The following is a 14,806-nucleotide window of genomic DNA, read 5'->3' as shown; positions in this document are numbered from 1 at the left end:
TGTTTGTTGAATGTTTTATTAAAAACCATAAAATATAAATTAAATATTCTTGGAGGATATTTACCTTGATACTTTAAAAGACCAACATACCTTCTCTCTCATATGATATCAAAATATCAACATTATTTGTCTGTCTATGGGTACAGCAGGAAGGCACCGCCCGCCAGGTGCTGCACACAATCTGGTAAACACCCATACATCATTCATTAACCAGGAAGTTGATGAGGGGAGTCCTGGTAGAGAGGATGGCTTTCTTGATGTCACGCTCACTCAGACACTTCTGTCCGATGGGGCTCTCCATCACCAGCTGCTGGACCCGGGTGGGATCTTTGGACACCTGCAGAGGGATGGTCACCGTGCCACAGCGCTTGTTGTTTATCTGAGGGCAGGAAACAGAAGGTAAGCGATGAGAGAATGTTCCAGTTCTTCCTGTGAAAGGTTTTCATCATCTGGCAAACATTCGACCCGACGGATCTGTACCTAAACTCTTTCTTGGAAAAAAACACCACCCTCTAAAATAACACACTCCATCTCTATGTCTGCATATGCAACGCACTCTTTCAAACACGTAGTTAGTGGTAGGTATGGGAAGGCCACTCGGTCACGTGTGCTCAGAGGCAAGTGCATGCGTGCGCATGGTGAATGTGATCACGTCTCTGGAAGTGCTTACAAATTAATGGTGTGTGGATGAATGGATGTTTCTGAGGCCCCTCAGCTCAGCCACGACCGCTATTCTCCTTTTGGTTTGTCCCACGTATTTGGGACAGGCCCAAGTGCATGATTAGAAGAAAGAGGGCGCGAGGAATCCCACAACAGACAGTCGAGTCCAAGGGAAAACCAGCCTCACTATCCTTGATGACTGGGAGTTCAAACGTGTGCGCTTACTCCAAGTTTGGAAAAGAGGGAATATCGGGAGATCTTCACCTCAGTCAGACCCACTCAGGAAAATAATGGAAGTTTATGATTAAAATCAATACAGAGCGCAGGCTACCCATCTGATGAACCATAATCAAATATCACTATGTGTCTAGATTGATTTTATACTCTTCAGAAATGAAAAACAGCAGAATATTATTTTCCTCTGCTTCCAGTGATGGTTATTGGTAGCTAAAAGCTTAAGTTAAAGAGACAAGAAAATTGAAAGAGTCTTCGACCTGTGGCTTCAGAGTCTCACACTGTTTGGTCAAAAAAGGCTACAGAACCAGGCAATGTATGAGCATAAGTATAATCACAAATGATATTATATTTAATCATATACGAAGAACGGGATGTTCTTGTAAAGCAGATTTCTGCAAATGTTTTCTACGCTTTCTACAAAATCTTTTCACGTTTTTCTTCTAACACTGGCTGATAGTCCCACTTTCTCTTCAGAACCAAACATTTTTTCAGAGGAATGTGTTTTTTTTAATTTGTTTGTTTCTTCATCCACTCAACTCTGACCTATAAAAGACTCAATCTTGGAAAAAAAAAATGTTTTTTCCGAAGAGCTTTTAGCCGGAAGCTTGAAATAAAATGCAACTAAAGGTTGATACATCTCTAAACTCCTGTGTAAAGTCTTTGCAACTTTTTTCTTCTTTTTCCAAAATGCATTATTTTTAGATATAATTTATCGGCCACAAATAGTTCCATTTAGGACCTAAAGCAATTCCTTTTCTTTTCACACTGTCAACATGCTGCCATAGGTAGGTGCAAGAACTGGATAAAAAAAATAAAAATAAGTGAAAAGGCAGCCAGGATGAAAATAACTTTTGCAGACCTTCAGAAAGTCAGAAGGGCTCATTTAATTTTTTTTTTATGGAAGTGTACTGGCCAAATTACTCCTACAGAGTTCTGACTGATAATAAAATCTCCAAATCTGCACATACGACACACACATATATCCTTCACAAGGCAAAACAAGAGTTCATTTTAATTTCCTGGACCAATTTGTCTATTCATGCTGAATCCCATTACATTACCTGCTAATTTGCCTTTTCCTAAGGGAGTCTAAACTTAAACCTTCATTGAATCTAACCAGAAAACATATTTGAAGCTTTAAAACTGAAAAATGTACACCACGTCGTGGACATCCTTTTTAAGCCTCATAAGGAAGACACACCCTTGTGATGTGACAGATTTAGGTCTCCACAACATGAGTAGTAACTAAGCCACACACCCACAAAAATTTTCACTGTTTTCAAGTTAACAGTCAAACGAGGAAATACCAGTGAGGAATAACACCGCAATTCTGTTGCAGACCTAATTATGACCAACACGTCTGTTTAGTTTAAACTGCACTACCTGCCCTGCTGGCACATAAACTGACACACACAGGTATTTGCATTAATGTAGTCATGTGCACACTCAAGGCTAATTATAGTCTCTGCTGAAAATTACAGAGTTTGAATGTAATCATGAGCTGAAATGTTGGCGAGTTTGAGGGGAAAATGACTAAGGCTTTTGGTGTTCAAGAAAAAACTATATTTAGAATAGAAATTACTCAAAAATAAACTTAAAGAGTTTGCTTGACCTCTTTATTTATTTAACTGGTTCCTGCAATGGCAATTAACTAGAGCAATTTAGTGTTTATGTTGCCAAAATACATCAAACAGATTATATGTACCCAATTTGTAAATTGGACTATTAAAAAGAGGTTTGTTAGCATCAGCGTTGCTAACAAACCTAAGCTAATGGACTGTGGAGTTCATTTGGAAGTCCAAAATAACAAATGTATTTCAAAATAAGAGGCTCAATCTTATAATATGAAATTTGTTTATAAGCCGGACTTTTAAAATGTAGTTCACTGATACCTTTCAAAGTAAAGCACCATTATTTCAGGGATTAGGTAACTGAAACATAGTGGCACATTAGTAGATGTACTAAGCAGGTAATAACAAAGGCACAATGTTTGCCTTTCAAAATAAAAAACTCAGTAGATTCCACATTATTAGTGTGAGGAAAATGGGTTTTCCTCACACTAAAACAAGTGGTAAGCACAATTAAAACCCTTTAAGGAATTTTTCTAAGTATCACTCAGACAAAGTTTGTCACTATTATTAAGTGTTCCAGTTGCTAATAAATCAACAGCGCATCAGTGAGTTCATCTCTGACAGTGTTCATGCAATCCTACCAGCACAGACAGCTCCACAAATTCAGGGGCCTTCAGATACTCGGGGTCCACATTTGGCCAGGGCTGCTGCAAGACATCGCCTCCCCGCAGCAGCAGGGGGCTCTGGGGGTTCGTCACTGTGCAAAGACCTGGGGAGGAGAGAACACAGGAGGTCTTTCAGACTAAATATAGAAATGCTGAGGCACAAGTAAGCAGCTGTTAAATACGTCTTAACTACAGTTTGGGGGAAAATACAATAAGACGACATAAAAAGGCTGAAAAACAGCTAAACGTTGCACCTCGTGTGTTCCTGACTTCCAGTTAAACCAGTGCATCACTCTGCAAGAATGATGCACACACTCGGAGGAAGGATGTGTACTTCCTCTATCCTGAATGGTGTGTGTGTGTGTGTGTGTGTGTGTGTGTGTGTGTGTGTGTGTGTGTGTGTGTGTGTGTGTGTGTGTGTGTGTGTGTGTGTGTGTGTGTGTGTGTGTGTGTAAAATTACACAAGCCACCCAGAGTGAAAGGCCCAGCACAGCTGAGTGCAGCAGAGGTCATGTTGGTCTGTCCTGTTTATGAATTGTTTTAGGAACTGAAATGCGTGAGCACAAACAAAACTGAACACACGCTCCTTCCTTCCAGCCATCATCTGTCAGGTTTTCCAGACTCTGCCCATCAGGTGGACCCGTGTGCTTTTCCAGTGTGTTGAAAGTCCGTGCACGTACGTGTGTCAACAACAATAAAGGCTAGGACCCGGCCAAGTTTCCACATGAGGCACAAAAGGTAACACTAGATTTTCCTCTTTATTGTTCGCTCACCACAAAAAGTCAAACAGAACTGACTGCTAAACAGAGATGTAAATAATTCCAGTTAAAATGTACTAAACAGACATAGACACATCTCTTGGCACCGCCGGTAAAGAAATGTAAAGATTTGTGAAATGATTGCTGTAGTGTAATCGCCATAGTTAGAACAATCCACCCTTTAACTTAAATGCAGCTATTCAGAGAGAAATCCTTCAGTAAGAAAATGAATTACGAAAATTGCACATGACATAAATATTGCTCTTTCACAATAATTAAGTGCGACTACACTTTTCTTCAATTCTTGATTTATTCTTGATTTTTTTTTAAAAGTAGTCAAGGTTCTCAAGACCTCTAATTGCTAACTTCTAACTTCTGGTTTTTCTGGGTTTTAAACTTGGACCAGTTTCTAATGTCCACTATCCACAAAGCTGGGCGAGATCCTACAGAACCCTCCAGGGAAGAGGATGATAAGGAAGGTAAACAAATTTCCAATGTCCTCTGTTACAGAACAGCAAGCAAAAAGGATGAATATATGGAAAAGCACAGTTAAACATAGAGGAGGATCTGTGATGCTGTGGGCCTTTTCCTCCAGAATAATAGAACTATTTCTACAATTGTTAGTGTGACATTAAGCTTCTGCAATAAAAGATGAATAGGATTTTTGCACATCTTTCACTGAATGTGCCAATAACTGTGAATGGCACTGTAATAGTGTTAAACTGGCTATTAGGGTATGTATTACTATGCTAGATGTGTTTATCAGATGTTACTTCCTCTGACATTATGCAAAATAGCCTAATTTTACTATGAGCTTCCCTAACCAATGCTACCTTAAAATGTCATCTGTATTAAAGTGACCCCCCTCCCCTACCCCTTTTAGGACTTTAAATTCAGAAGGGCTTCATGGACATGTCAAATAAAAATACCCACCGTGCTTTTCTGGCAATGGCATAATAGCCGATGTATAAATCATTCTCTTGAAATGCACACTCCACCACATGTGTGTAAACGGTTGAGTCATAATTAGCAGAAACAATGTCACTCACCTGCCCAAAGCTCAGAGGCCAAGTGAGGAGCCATGGGTGCCGTCATTATAACAAGGGCAGCCAGAGCTTCCTCAAACTCCACACTGTGCTGCAGGACTCGAACTGTTGCACTCTAATTACCCAGAAAAACATGTTCAAATGTGAGATACGTAGCAGGTTTTGAACAGTAACTGAGACAGATCTGTTCAAGATAATGAAGGAGATGCTCACACTCAACGTGTTGGTAAGGCCCATTAGGCGAGAGAGGGCTGCGTTGAACAGAAAGTCTTTAGTGAAGTAAGCCATCACCTGAAAATATGAACACAATAAGTTGATTAGACCAACAAAATGGTCACTATGCATTTTATTAATAGACACAGGATATGTGATATGGACGAAAGAACTTTAGGCTCAGTGTTCCCATTCTGGGGAGAAGAACCCGTTTTAGAAACGCCTGAGAAGAAGCGTAATCAGTGTGGCTTTTCTGTGAGACACATCAAAGGACGGCCTCAGCTTTAAGGCCTTTGAGCAAACAGCCTGAGGTCCTTTAAAAGCTCGAGTCCGACATGCAGAGGGAGGGGGACCCAACCTGGCAGCCGAGGGGGAGCTATTTATAAAGTGTGAAAGGAGACACAGTGGATTTAAAATCAATTTTCGTCCTCTTCTGCTGTTGCTCTTTACTCTAGGGGTTTCAGGTTGCGACAGATTCATCAACACGACCGGGAAACGTGTGATGAGTAATGTATTACTGAGGTGTGATCATGTATGTACTTTGTAACTGAGAAACAACAGCCTGTCTGTGCTTACACTTTCTATAAGCATGTCAGGCAAAACTTCTTCCTCCAAAACCACCAGACTAGATTTTTACAAAGTTTTCTACAAGCCTACCTCATGTTGTCAGACAGGTCCTGTTTCAGGGATTTGTTAGGCAATCATCAGCCTTGGGACTGTCTCATAAAAAAATGAACTATTCTGTTCAAAAAATGCAGTGATTATGATTAATCCATGACTGATGAAATAATCATGTAAAAAAAATTATTTTTATTTACTTAGGTCATCTGTGTCTGACATTAAAATCAGTTGAAGATCTATTTAAATGTGACACAAAAGCAAAAACAGAAAAAAAGCATCTTTCTGCATTTATCTCCAATTCCACAAAACAATTACGTGAAATTGCCTTACATTTTAGTAATGCAGTATAAGGTTCTTTCACTGCTTTTCAAACATTTGGACTAACTTGAGTCAGGTCTGTTTTAATAGTTATAACCCTCAGACCAGCAATTATGGACAAGAATATCCTACACTAAATACAACTTAACAAAAAATAAACTTATGATCTGTGAATGTTGTATAATTGTTTGCAATAATAATAATAATAATTAAAAAAACGATGCTTTGATGCATTGCTTGGCATTTCACAAAATCTCCTAAAATCATTTTCTATTTATTCCTAAAATGTTGATATGTTCTGGAAATTGATGACTTTTTAAAAGATAATTTGAAGTTTAAATGTCACAGAATATCTGAATAAATAACTTTCTGTAAAAAAAACAAAAAGCAAAATCTGGGAATTCAAATAAGAGCTCATTCCTGCCCCCTGCTGGTAAGAACTCCTTCAATCTCACGTTTTAATGACGTGATTAAAAGCTCATTTTTAAAACACAGGACAATTTTAGCCGACATTATTAACAAAATTGGCTAAGCAACACTAAAAAACACCCACCTCCTGAATTGCATAGTTCTTGTTTCCCCAGATCTTCTTGACCTCTTCAAGCTCTTTCTTTTTCAGCAGGGAGTGGTTCGGGACTTCACCGAGTTGTCGAGCTCCTCTTAGCTTTGTGACAAGCTGCCAAAGTCGAGTCTGCCAACGCAGAACCCCAGGAAGTGTATCATCTGGAACACGAGGACAGAAAGGATATTTTGACACTTCATGGTAAATAAAAACCTAGGAACTCTGACAATTATGTTGTCAAAAAAAGACACTTTCTTAAAAAAAAAATACTCTCACAACATCGCTATGTAATAACCTTACTCTTAATTTAAGCTTATTGATAACTTAATGTATCCGTGTCATTTTGCAGTAGCAGCCAGACTCACTCTTGACGTTCCAGAGGATGTCTTGTTCGGGAGGCGCAGCGTAAAGGATGTAGAGACGGACGGTGTCCAGACCGTACTGCTGCACCACCTCCTGAGGGTCCAACCCGTTGTGTTTGGACTTGCTCATCTTCTCAAAGGTCACCTCGACTCTGCCACCGCTCAGAGTCACCGGCCCCTTCCCTGGATCATAAGACTTGCCGTTTCAGGAATCTCATTTTTTAAGAGCAACAACATTAAAGTCATCATGTTAACACATAAAATGCTATGTATCGTTTGCTCATTCCATGTTTAGCAATATTGGATGAGAGAAAGCCACAATGCTTTTAAAAAGCACTCAGCCCCATTGAATGATTTTTATGTGGTTTTATGTCTGACAAGCAAAGTACACAGAGCTTTCAAATCTAAAAATGAACAAAAATTCAAAAACGTATGGTATGATTTTGTATTAAGCCCTTAACTTTGAAACCTCTAAATAAAATCCAGTTGCTGTTCTGTGAAGGCCCTGCAGGTTCATTTGAGAACTAAAAAAGCAACGATAAGATACTGCTAATATCTCACAAGAAAGGCGGAATTTGTTTTGTAATGTGACAAATGCGATCAGGTTAAGAGACATGAACATCTGATCAGTTATTGTATGATCAAATAAGGGATTTCTGGTTATTCAATTTCTAAGCTGTAGACTGAATATCCTTGAGGGAAATTACTTATTTAGTATTTTAGGTTTAGTAACTTATTTTGTTAATTTTGTAATCAGGGTACAATGTCACCAAGTTGGGAATAAGTACAGGAAAGTACCATTAAACAAAAAGGGCTTACTATTAAAAACATGTAGAAAACAGAAAAGAGTTAAAAAAAAGACCTCTTTCTTTTATTTGCTGAACTCCATGAACAGAAGCTCTCTTCACCCATCTATTAAAAACGCGTCACATTAACAAACACGCGGCAGACCGAGGTGCAGCGTACCTGTGAACTCGATTTCCTCTTTCTTCAAATACTGCCCGCTGCCTGCCAGTTTAAATGTCTGACCTTTGATCAGACCTTGTACCAAAAGTTTTGAAAACGGCTCCCTGCAGAGCAGAAAGTTCATAAGCTGATGTGCAAATTAAATATACGTGCATGCCAGAAGAAGATATGTAAATGCAGTCCACCTGTGAGTCACAAGGCCTTGATCCCTGGAGAAATGGCAGAGGAAGCGGGCGTAATACAGGTGCATGACGGCGTGCTCCTTCCCGCCAATGTATATGTCCACTGGAAGCCAGTGATCGGCTAGCTGAGGCTCAAACGGTCTGCAGAGACAAGGTCCATTTATTCTTTAGTAACAAAGCTGAATTAATATATATACAATCCTGAAATAATGTCCTTATGATCAGTCATAAATTCTTAAAAAACTTACAGACAACTTTGCTACTCTCCCAGTCTATGAAAACAATGACTCATTGGTCCCAATAAGTGATTCGGTTAAGAACAACTGTTTAATGTAAACATTCATCAACTAAAGAAATAAAATTACGATATGCTAAAACAGAACAAATATATTAGCTGGTAACCATAGAGACGCTATTAATCATTGTATGAAGGTCATGTTTTCATCCTTTTTAGAGTTAGTGTTGGGTGCCTTCAAACTGTTCACCAGCCATTAGGGCTATTGAAAAAGAACAAAAAAACATGCTGCTGGGTTGTTTTGGATTGTTGTGTCCATCAAACCCAACACTGACCAGAGAAAGCAAAGTGGAGAGCTGCCTGAGGAGCCGATAGTCATGTTAAGGGTAAAGGCTACAAAACCTCCACAGGACCTCTAAGAAGCTTCATGTTCCTGTGAACACAGCTTGGGACTGTAGCCAACTTCCCAGCATGTTTGCTCAAGAGGAAATGCAACTCCCGGTAGATCAGACAGATTGGCAGAGAGAAATCCAAGGACCCAATCCACTTGAGCTGAACTCCAAGGTCAAGGCACATCACTTTCTGATCGCAACATCCGTCTGATTACCAAACACAGCAGCCTTCGTGGAAGAAGACCCAAGAGAGCTCCACTATTATCAAAAGACACAGGAAATAAACACAATGGATGCCAACAAGCCACAACATTTAGGGGAGAATATCTATTGGTTTGATGAGGAATAACTGGATTCTTCAGACAAGTCAGATCAGCTCAATGTTTACAAAGTAAACATTGAGTTTATTGAAGCTTTCTCAGTTTAGTTTAGGGGCCGAGTTGCTGCTTCTTGGAACAGAGAAGCCTTTATTTGAGCATTAAGTCTCCAAACTTCACACAATTATGACTGAGAATAAATCAACGCTCTGTGAGCCCGTTGAGTCTCGTTCGACTTGGATACGAAATGAAGAACGAGTGACGACTAAACCTTTTCAGCTTCAAGTCATTTCACAAATGGGTTTTAATGTTTTATTCGGATTGCTTTTCGATTGGTGCCAGCAAATTTGTGTGCATCTGTAAGTCCAAACTCTGAGGAACAATACATTACATATTATGTCTTAGAAGTATCTTCTATTGAGATAAAAGAGAAATCAGCGGTCCTGTGCAGCTACTCTAATATACCAATCATATGTAAATCAGCAGGTCTAAACAAGGAAATTGCTTGGCAGTTTGCTGAAGTGCAGCACTCAGGTGTTTGTGAACATAAAAGCAAAGGACAGACTAGAGCGACAATTTAGCCAAACAACAGTTGCTACCCATCAATCGGCGAAAAGTTAGAAATAACATACACAAATTCATATACAAATTCATGACAACTGTAAATATTTCCAGAGGTAGATGTTCAAGTAAGATAGCACCAGGATCAGATTGCACAATGTGAAAAGTTATAACCAAAACCCCAGCAGAAACACCTCAGATTGATTAGACCTCATTAGAAATCTTTATTTATCAAAAACACACAGGACAATGTCTCTACTGTGAAGAGCTGATGACTTGGACCTGTGTGGCCTTGACAGGACGTAGGCAGCTGTCAGTGAACATGTCGACCATGAACTCTTCTGTATATACCAAAGTATTTAAAATTAGTCAAATGTAAGGCCACCTTTCCAACAGCTGAAGCTCAAGTCAGGTCATACGGCAATGACATGGCCCTGAGGAGAGCAGCTAATCTATAACAGGATGGCAAAAAAAGAGAAAGGAATCCAGGTGTGACAATGACCCAGTCAAAGGTTGGACTTAAATCTGGACAAAAATATGATTGAAACAATCAGGAAGCTCTGCATAAATAAATGGTCGCAATCTCCAATGAACTTAAATGGAGGACATTTATATAATTTAATAGTTCGACAAGCAGCAGAATCATTAAAAATGAAAGGGGAGTGAATTTGATGCTTAGATTTAACTAAAACATTTATTTTATGAATAGCGTTGCTGAATTATTCACTGGAGGGGTAGGAGACTAGACATAATAATATGTCCATAAATTTATTGCAGTGCATTTGCATGCAAGCTTGGCCACAGACTTTCCCAGGCTCATCCTGCAGAGGGCAGGCTGATTCTGACACACAGACAATGCAGGAATCAGACAGATGCATCGTTCAGCTTAACTGGCTTCACTCTCGCAGAGAAAAAGAAGCAAACATGTTAACACTTGAGTCAAACTGTGTCGTTGGATCTTGACAGGTCTGCTGCATGTGGTTAGCCTGGCTCTAGTGATGATCAGCCGTAATGACGCTCTTTTAGGCAGGCTGCTATCTCACTGTGTCTTTTTTTAACACCGGTCATTTGTCTCCTTCAGACCTCTCTGACTCTCACCTTCCCTCTGTGACTGGTAGGGTCTCCAGATGAAAAAAAAGAAATTCCCAAAATGTAAAATTATTTAGCTTGCTTGCAGGAAACCAAACAGCAACACTCAGCCAAACACAGAGCGCCACATAACCCCAAAAAATTGAATCTGTTTCCACAAACTTTGAACATCTCTTATTTCTTTTCATCTTCCTCCCTCTCTGTGTGAAAGGCTCAGCGGGGCTGACTGAAATGCACAAATAGTGTAATTGCTTTTTCTGTTGTGCCATAATCTGCCCAGCTCTCTAAAGCAACAGAGAGAGCAGTCTGTTCTGTTGCAAAGCAGCTTTACTGCGAGGTCAGGGCAATGGGAAATTAATCTCTTTTGTTAAGCTCCGGGTATCGCCACCATCCCAGCAGGTGACGGCCGCAGCGCCATAATCTCTGGCGGAAGAAAGCGAAACTTTTACTCGAGTTTGTGAGTAAAAGTAAAAGCAGTGTGTGAACATTTAAATTACAAAAAAACCAAACTGAAAGACAGTTTACAATGCACATTAATTTACATGATGAAATTGATCAAATTCAATACAATAAAGTGTTTCAATATGTTTCATGTCAGAATTTCATCCTTCTGCCAATTTAAGTTTCAAAGCTTAGTCCAGAATTCACTGTATCAAAATAAAAGTTCACTGAATTTATTGCAGACATTTCCAGTGTGATCAGGTTCTATGAACTCATGCAACCACTAATAGATGGGTGGATGAATTGACAAACGAATGACTGAATGATAAATTGATGAGTTATCAATGAATGAATGGATCATTTGGAAAATACTTCAAATCTAAACATTACAAACTGAGGAACCCTGAGCTATAAAAATATTTTTGTTTGAGCCAAGCTTGTGTGTGCATGCAGAGAAAACAGAGAATGCATTCAGATCCCAAACAGAAAGATGCATGGCAACCACATGGACGTTCATTTGTTAGGGGTGAGGAAATGGCACGAACCTGTCTCTGTTGTGAGGGTCTGTGTATCTGAAATAATACCAGGCCGAATCCACAAACGTGTCCATGGTGTCGGTCTCCCGCCTGGCAGGACCCTGGCATCTATCAGGGGAGAAAAAAAAAACAAAAAAAAAACAGAGTTGGCAGAAGCGGGGCATCAGTTAATATTAGTTGGACAAATCAGAGCGCACGAATGAGACGTGTTTTGGGGCTCAGACAAACGTGTGTGTTTGATGTTCTAAAGCCGATTCCATCTGGCTGAAAGGGTCACGTCTCTGCAGAACAGCACAGCTGAAGCCCGACTGGCAGCACGGCTCTGTTCCCGTGCCCCTACTAACAGGCTGTGCTAACAGGACAGGCCTCAGTTCTGATTGGGTGTTTGAGTTGGAAATGCCGCCTCATGGCTCCTTTCGATCCAAGCCAAACAGCACTTTGGATGTACAACATGAATCTGCCAGCAGCCCTTCCACAGTGCAAGGAAGGACGCTGACAAAGACGTTCAGAGAGAAGAGCTTCTGAAGGGGTTTTTCTTTCTTCTTCTTCTTTTTTGCTTTAAAATTAAAGCATTTCATGGAACAGTGCGTGTCTGCCTTTTTAGTTTATAATGAGTCTCAGCTGATTTCAAATCGCAGTCCCAGAAAGATAAACAGAAAAACAGCTCAGGGCTCCACCACAGAGCGAGGAGCGGCTGGTGCAGCTTCCTGCACCGTCTGTGTCACTGTCTGTCCAACATTTCCCGTCTCACAGCAAAACTTTTAAATCACATATTCACCAACAGACTCACTAGGAGACACAAACGCCTCGACCACCTACCATACCAGTCTATAATAAGGATGTAATGATGAGGTAAGAGCTGACGGTTGCCAGGCAACAAGGCTAAGGTGTAGCAAGGTTAATGTTTGGATGCCAGGTGTTATTTCATGGGAAGAAATCTCCGCAGTTTAACAAAGAATCAGTCATCAATAATAAAAAAAGCAAAGTTGCTTAAATAAAAAAAATTACTAAAGTACGCATAAAGTTGCATCTGTAAAGATCTTTCTTATTTTAAAGACCAATTGATTACTACATTACAGATAAAGCGCTCTTGAAAAAGTAATTCGTACCCTTTAACTTTATTAAAACCATAAAACATCACTTAACGATTTATTGGTTTTATGTAATAAAACAACACAAGTAAAAAGTAATTGTAAAGTGTACGGAAAATGATTTGAAATGATTTGCGAATGAAAATCTGACAGCTGTGATGTACATTTGTGTTCAGTTCCCTTTATTCTGATACCCTATATAAAATCCAGTGCAATCAGTTGTCTTTAGAAATTGCCTATCTGTCACAGCCACCCAGCTAAACAGACTGACTGAGTAAGGAGAGCATTAATCAGAGGCAGCTAAAAGTCCCACTGTTACTCTGGAGGAGCTGCAGAGATTCACAGATCAGATGGGAGAACTTGTTAAAAATCTGATTTTGATGGAAGAGTAGCAGAATGAAGGGCTTTGTTGAAAGAAAAACTAAAACAGGAAACTAAAGCTGCACATCACCGAGAACATATCATATCATTCCCATAGAGAAACATAGTAATGGCAGAATCATGATGTGGGGATATTTTTAGTCAGTAAGAACAGGGAAACTATTCAGATTTTAAAAGAGATGGATGAAGCCAAATAATTGACAATCTTAAACAAGAACTGTTCAGCCGCAAAAGAGTTAAGGCTGATAAAGAGATTCACTTTCCAGCAGGACAATGGCTGTAAACATACAGAGTTAGATTGAAAGGCTTCAATCAAAGCACACTCATGTGTAGGAATGTCCCATTTATGGCCCAGAGATAGATATAGTCAAGAATGTTCTCAAATACTTTGTTGAATATGACTGAGTTTGAGAAATTTCCACAGAACAAAACACTCACCGTCTCTAGATGTGCAAAGCTGGGAGAAAGATACGCAAAAAGAAGCTTGACTCAGCAGTCTACAGCACTACTGCATGTTTCATTTTTATTTGTTAAAAATTTGAAACCCATGTTTCTATTAATATCTTTTGTAAGTCTATCACATACCATTTCAATAAAATAAATTAAAGTTTGGTGTTACGTGACAAAGTGTGAAATACGTTTCCAAGTCACAGTACTTGCCTCTCCTGAACAGATGACCAAGCAGAAAAGCTTTGTCTGCTGACACCAGTCCTCTATGCTTTGTCTGCTGACACCAGTCCTCTATGCTTTGTCTGCTGACACCAGTCCTCTAAGCTCTGAGAGGATCCCAACAACTAAACTAGCTAACTAAAATCTGTGTGTCCAGAAGTATTTAAAGAGTGCCTTTAGAGTACGAGCCAGAAAGAGCCAAAAGGCTCTCGAACAGATGCGGGAAAGGAGGCAGCTGCCCACTCTATAAAACTCCTCTTCCCAGAGAAAACAGAGCTCCATCTGTTGTGTGTCTGTGAGCCTGCCTACCCCAATGTGTTGGTGCTCTGCAGACCAGGTGGTCTCTCTGTTTACCTGTGGATCCATAAAGCTCTCACAAACACACACGCACATACGCACACACTCACACACACACACACACACACACACACACACACACACACGCACATACGCACACACACACACACACACACACACACACACACATGCAGGCACGCTCTCCTAATCAGGCGAAAGCTGAAGCAGGGTTCAGTTGGCAGGCTAATTTACAGATCTGCGGAGGGTCGGAGACGAGATGAGCGCACAGGAAATGACTTCCTCAAGGACAGATAAAACCGCTTCTTTCACCAACCCCGCTCGTCTGCGCCCCACTCAAACTTTAATTGGACACGGTCCATGAGTGAAAGGAAAAAATTTCGACAGACACTTAACAACTGAGGGGGAGACGGGTGGAGGGGAGATAACGGCGTCTTCGCCGATTATTACCATCAATCATCGCTGATGGGGAGCAATTCTAACAACTTTAGAGTAAACACAATCTGATGACTTGTGCCATCTGCGACTGAGTAGGCCTTTGTTTTAATCAACATGGAGCCCTGACGGTGATTAGTCGTATTCAGAGAGGAATTCCCATGTCAGCGAGGGACTCCGGAG

The 14,806-nt window shown here is 40.1% G+C and overlaps 1 protein-coding gene across 2 annotated transcripts in view; it reads right to left on the bottom strand.

Annotated features, from left to right (window-relative positions):
* Positions 1 to 14,806, bottom strand: part of lars2 (leucyl-tRNA synthetase 2, mitochondrial) — a 37,127-nt gene continuing 22,321 nt past the window's right edge. For both annotated transcript variants that reach the window (XM_017309229.2, XM_008432278.3), the window contains exons 13-21: positions 11,742 to 11,840; positions 8,165 to 8,302; positions 7,980 to 8,083; positions 7,017 to 7,196; positions 6,643 to 6,812; positions 5,151 to 5,228; positions 4,941 to 5,052; positions 3,110 to 3,237; positions 1 to 379 (exon numbers count right to left, since the gene is read on the bottom strand). In XM_017309229.2, the coding sequence (XP_017164718.2) occupies positions 200 to 379; positions 3,110 to 3,237; positions 4,941 to 5,052; positions 5,151 to 5,228; positions 6,643 to 6,812; positions 7,017 to 7,196; positions 7,980 to 8,083; positions 8,165 to 8,302; positions 11,742 to 11,840 (1,189 nt within the window). In that variant the 3' untranslated portion in view covers positions 1 to 199. The remainder of the gene's footprint in view (positions 380 to 3,109; positions 3,238 to 4,940; positions 5,053 to 5,150; positions 5,229 to 6,642; positions 6,813 to 7,016; positions 7,197 to 7,979; positions 8,084 to 8,164; positions 8,303 to 11,741; positions 11,841 to 14,806) is intronic.

This window comes from Poecilia reticulata, chromosome 16 (genome assembly GCF_904066995.2).
Source record: "Poecilia reticulata chromosome 16, P_reticulata-male-v2, whole genome shotgun sequence".
Taxonomy (NCBI): domain Eukaryota; kingdom Metazoa; phylum Chordata; class Actinopteri; order Cyprinodontiformes; family Poeciliidae; genus Poecilia; species Poecilia reticulata.
This window is presented reverse-complemented; position numbering and strand designations above follow the sequence as displayed.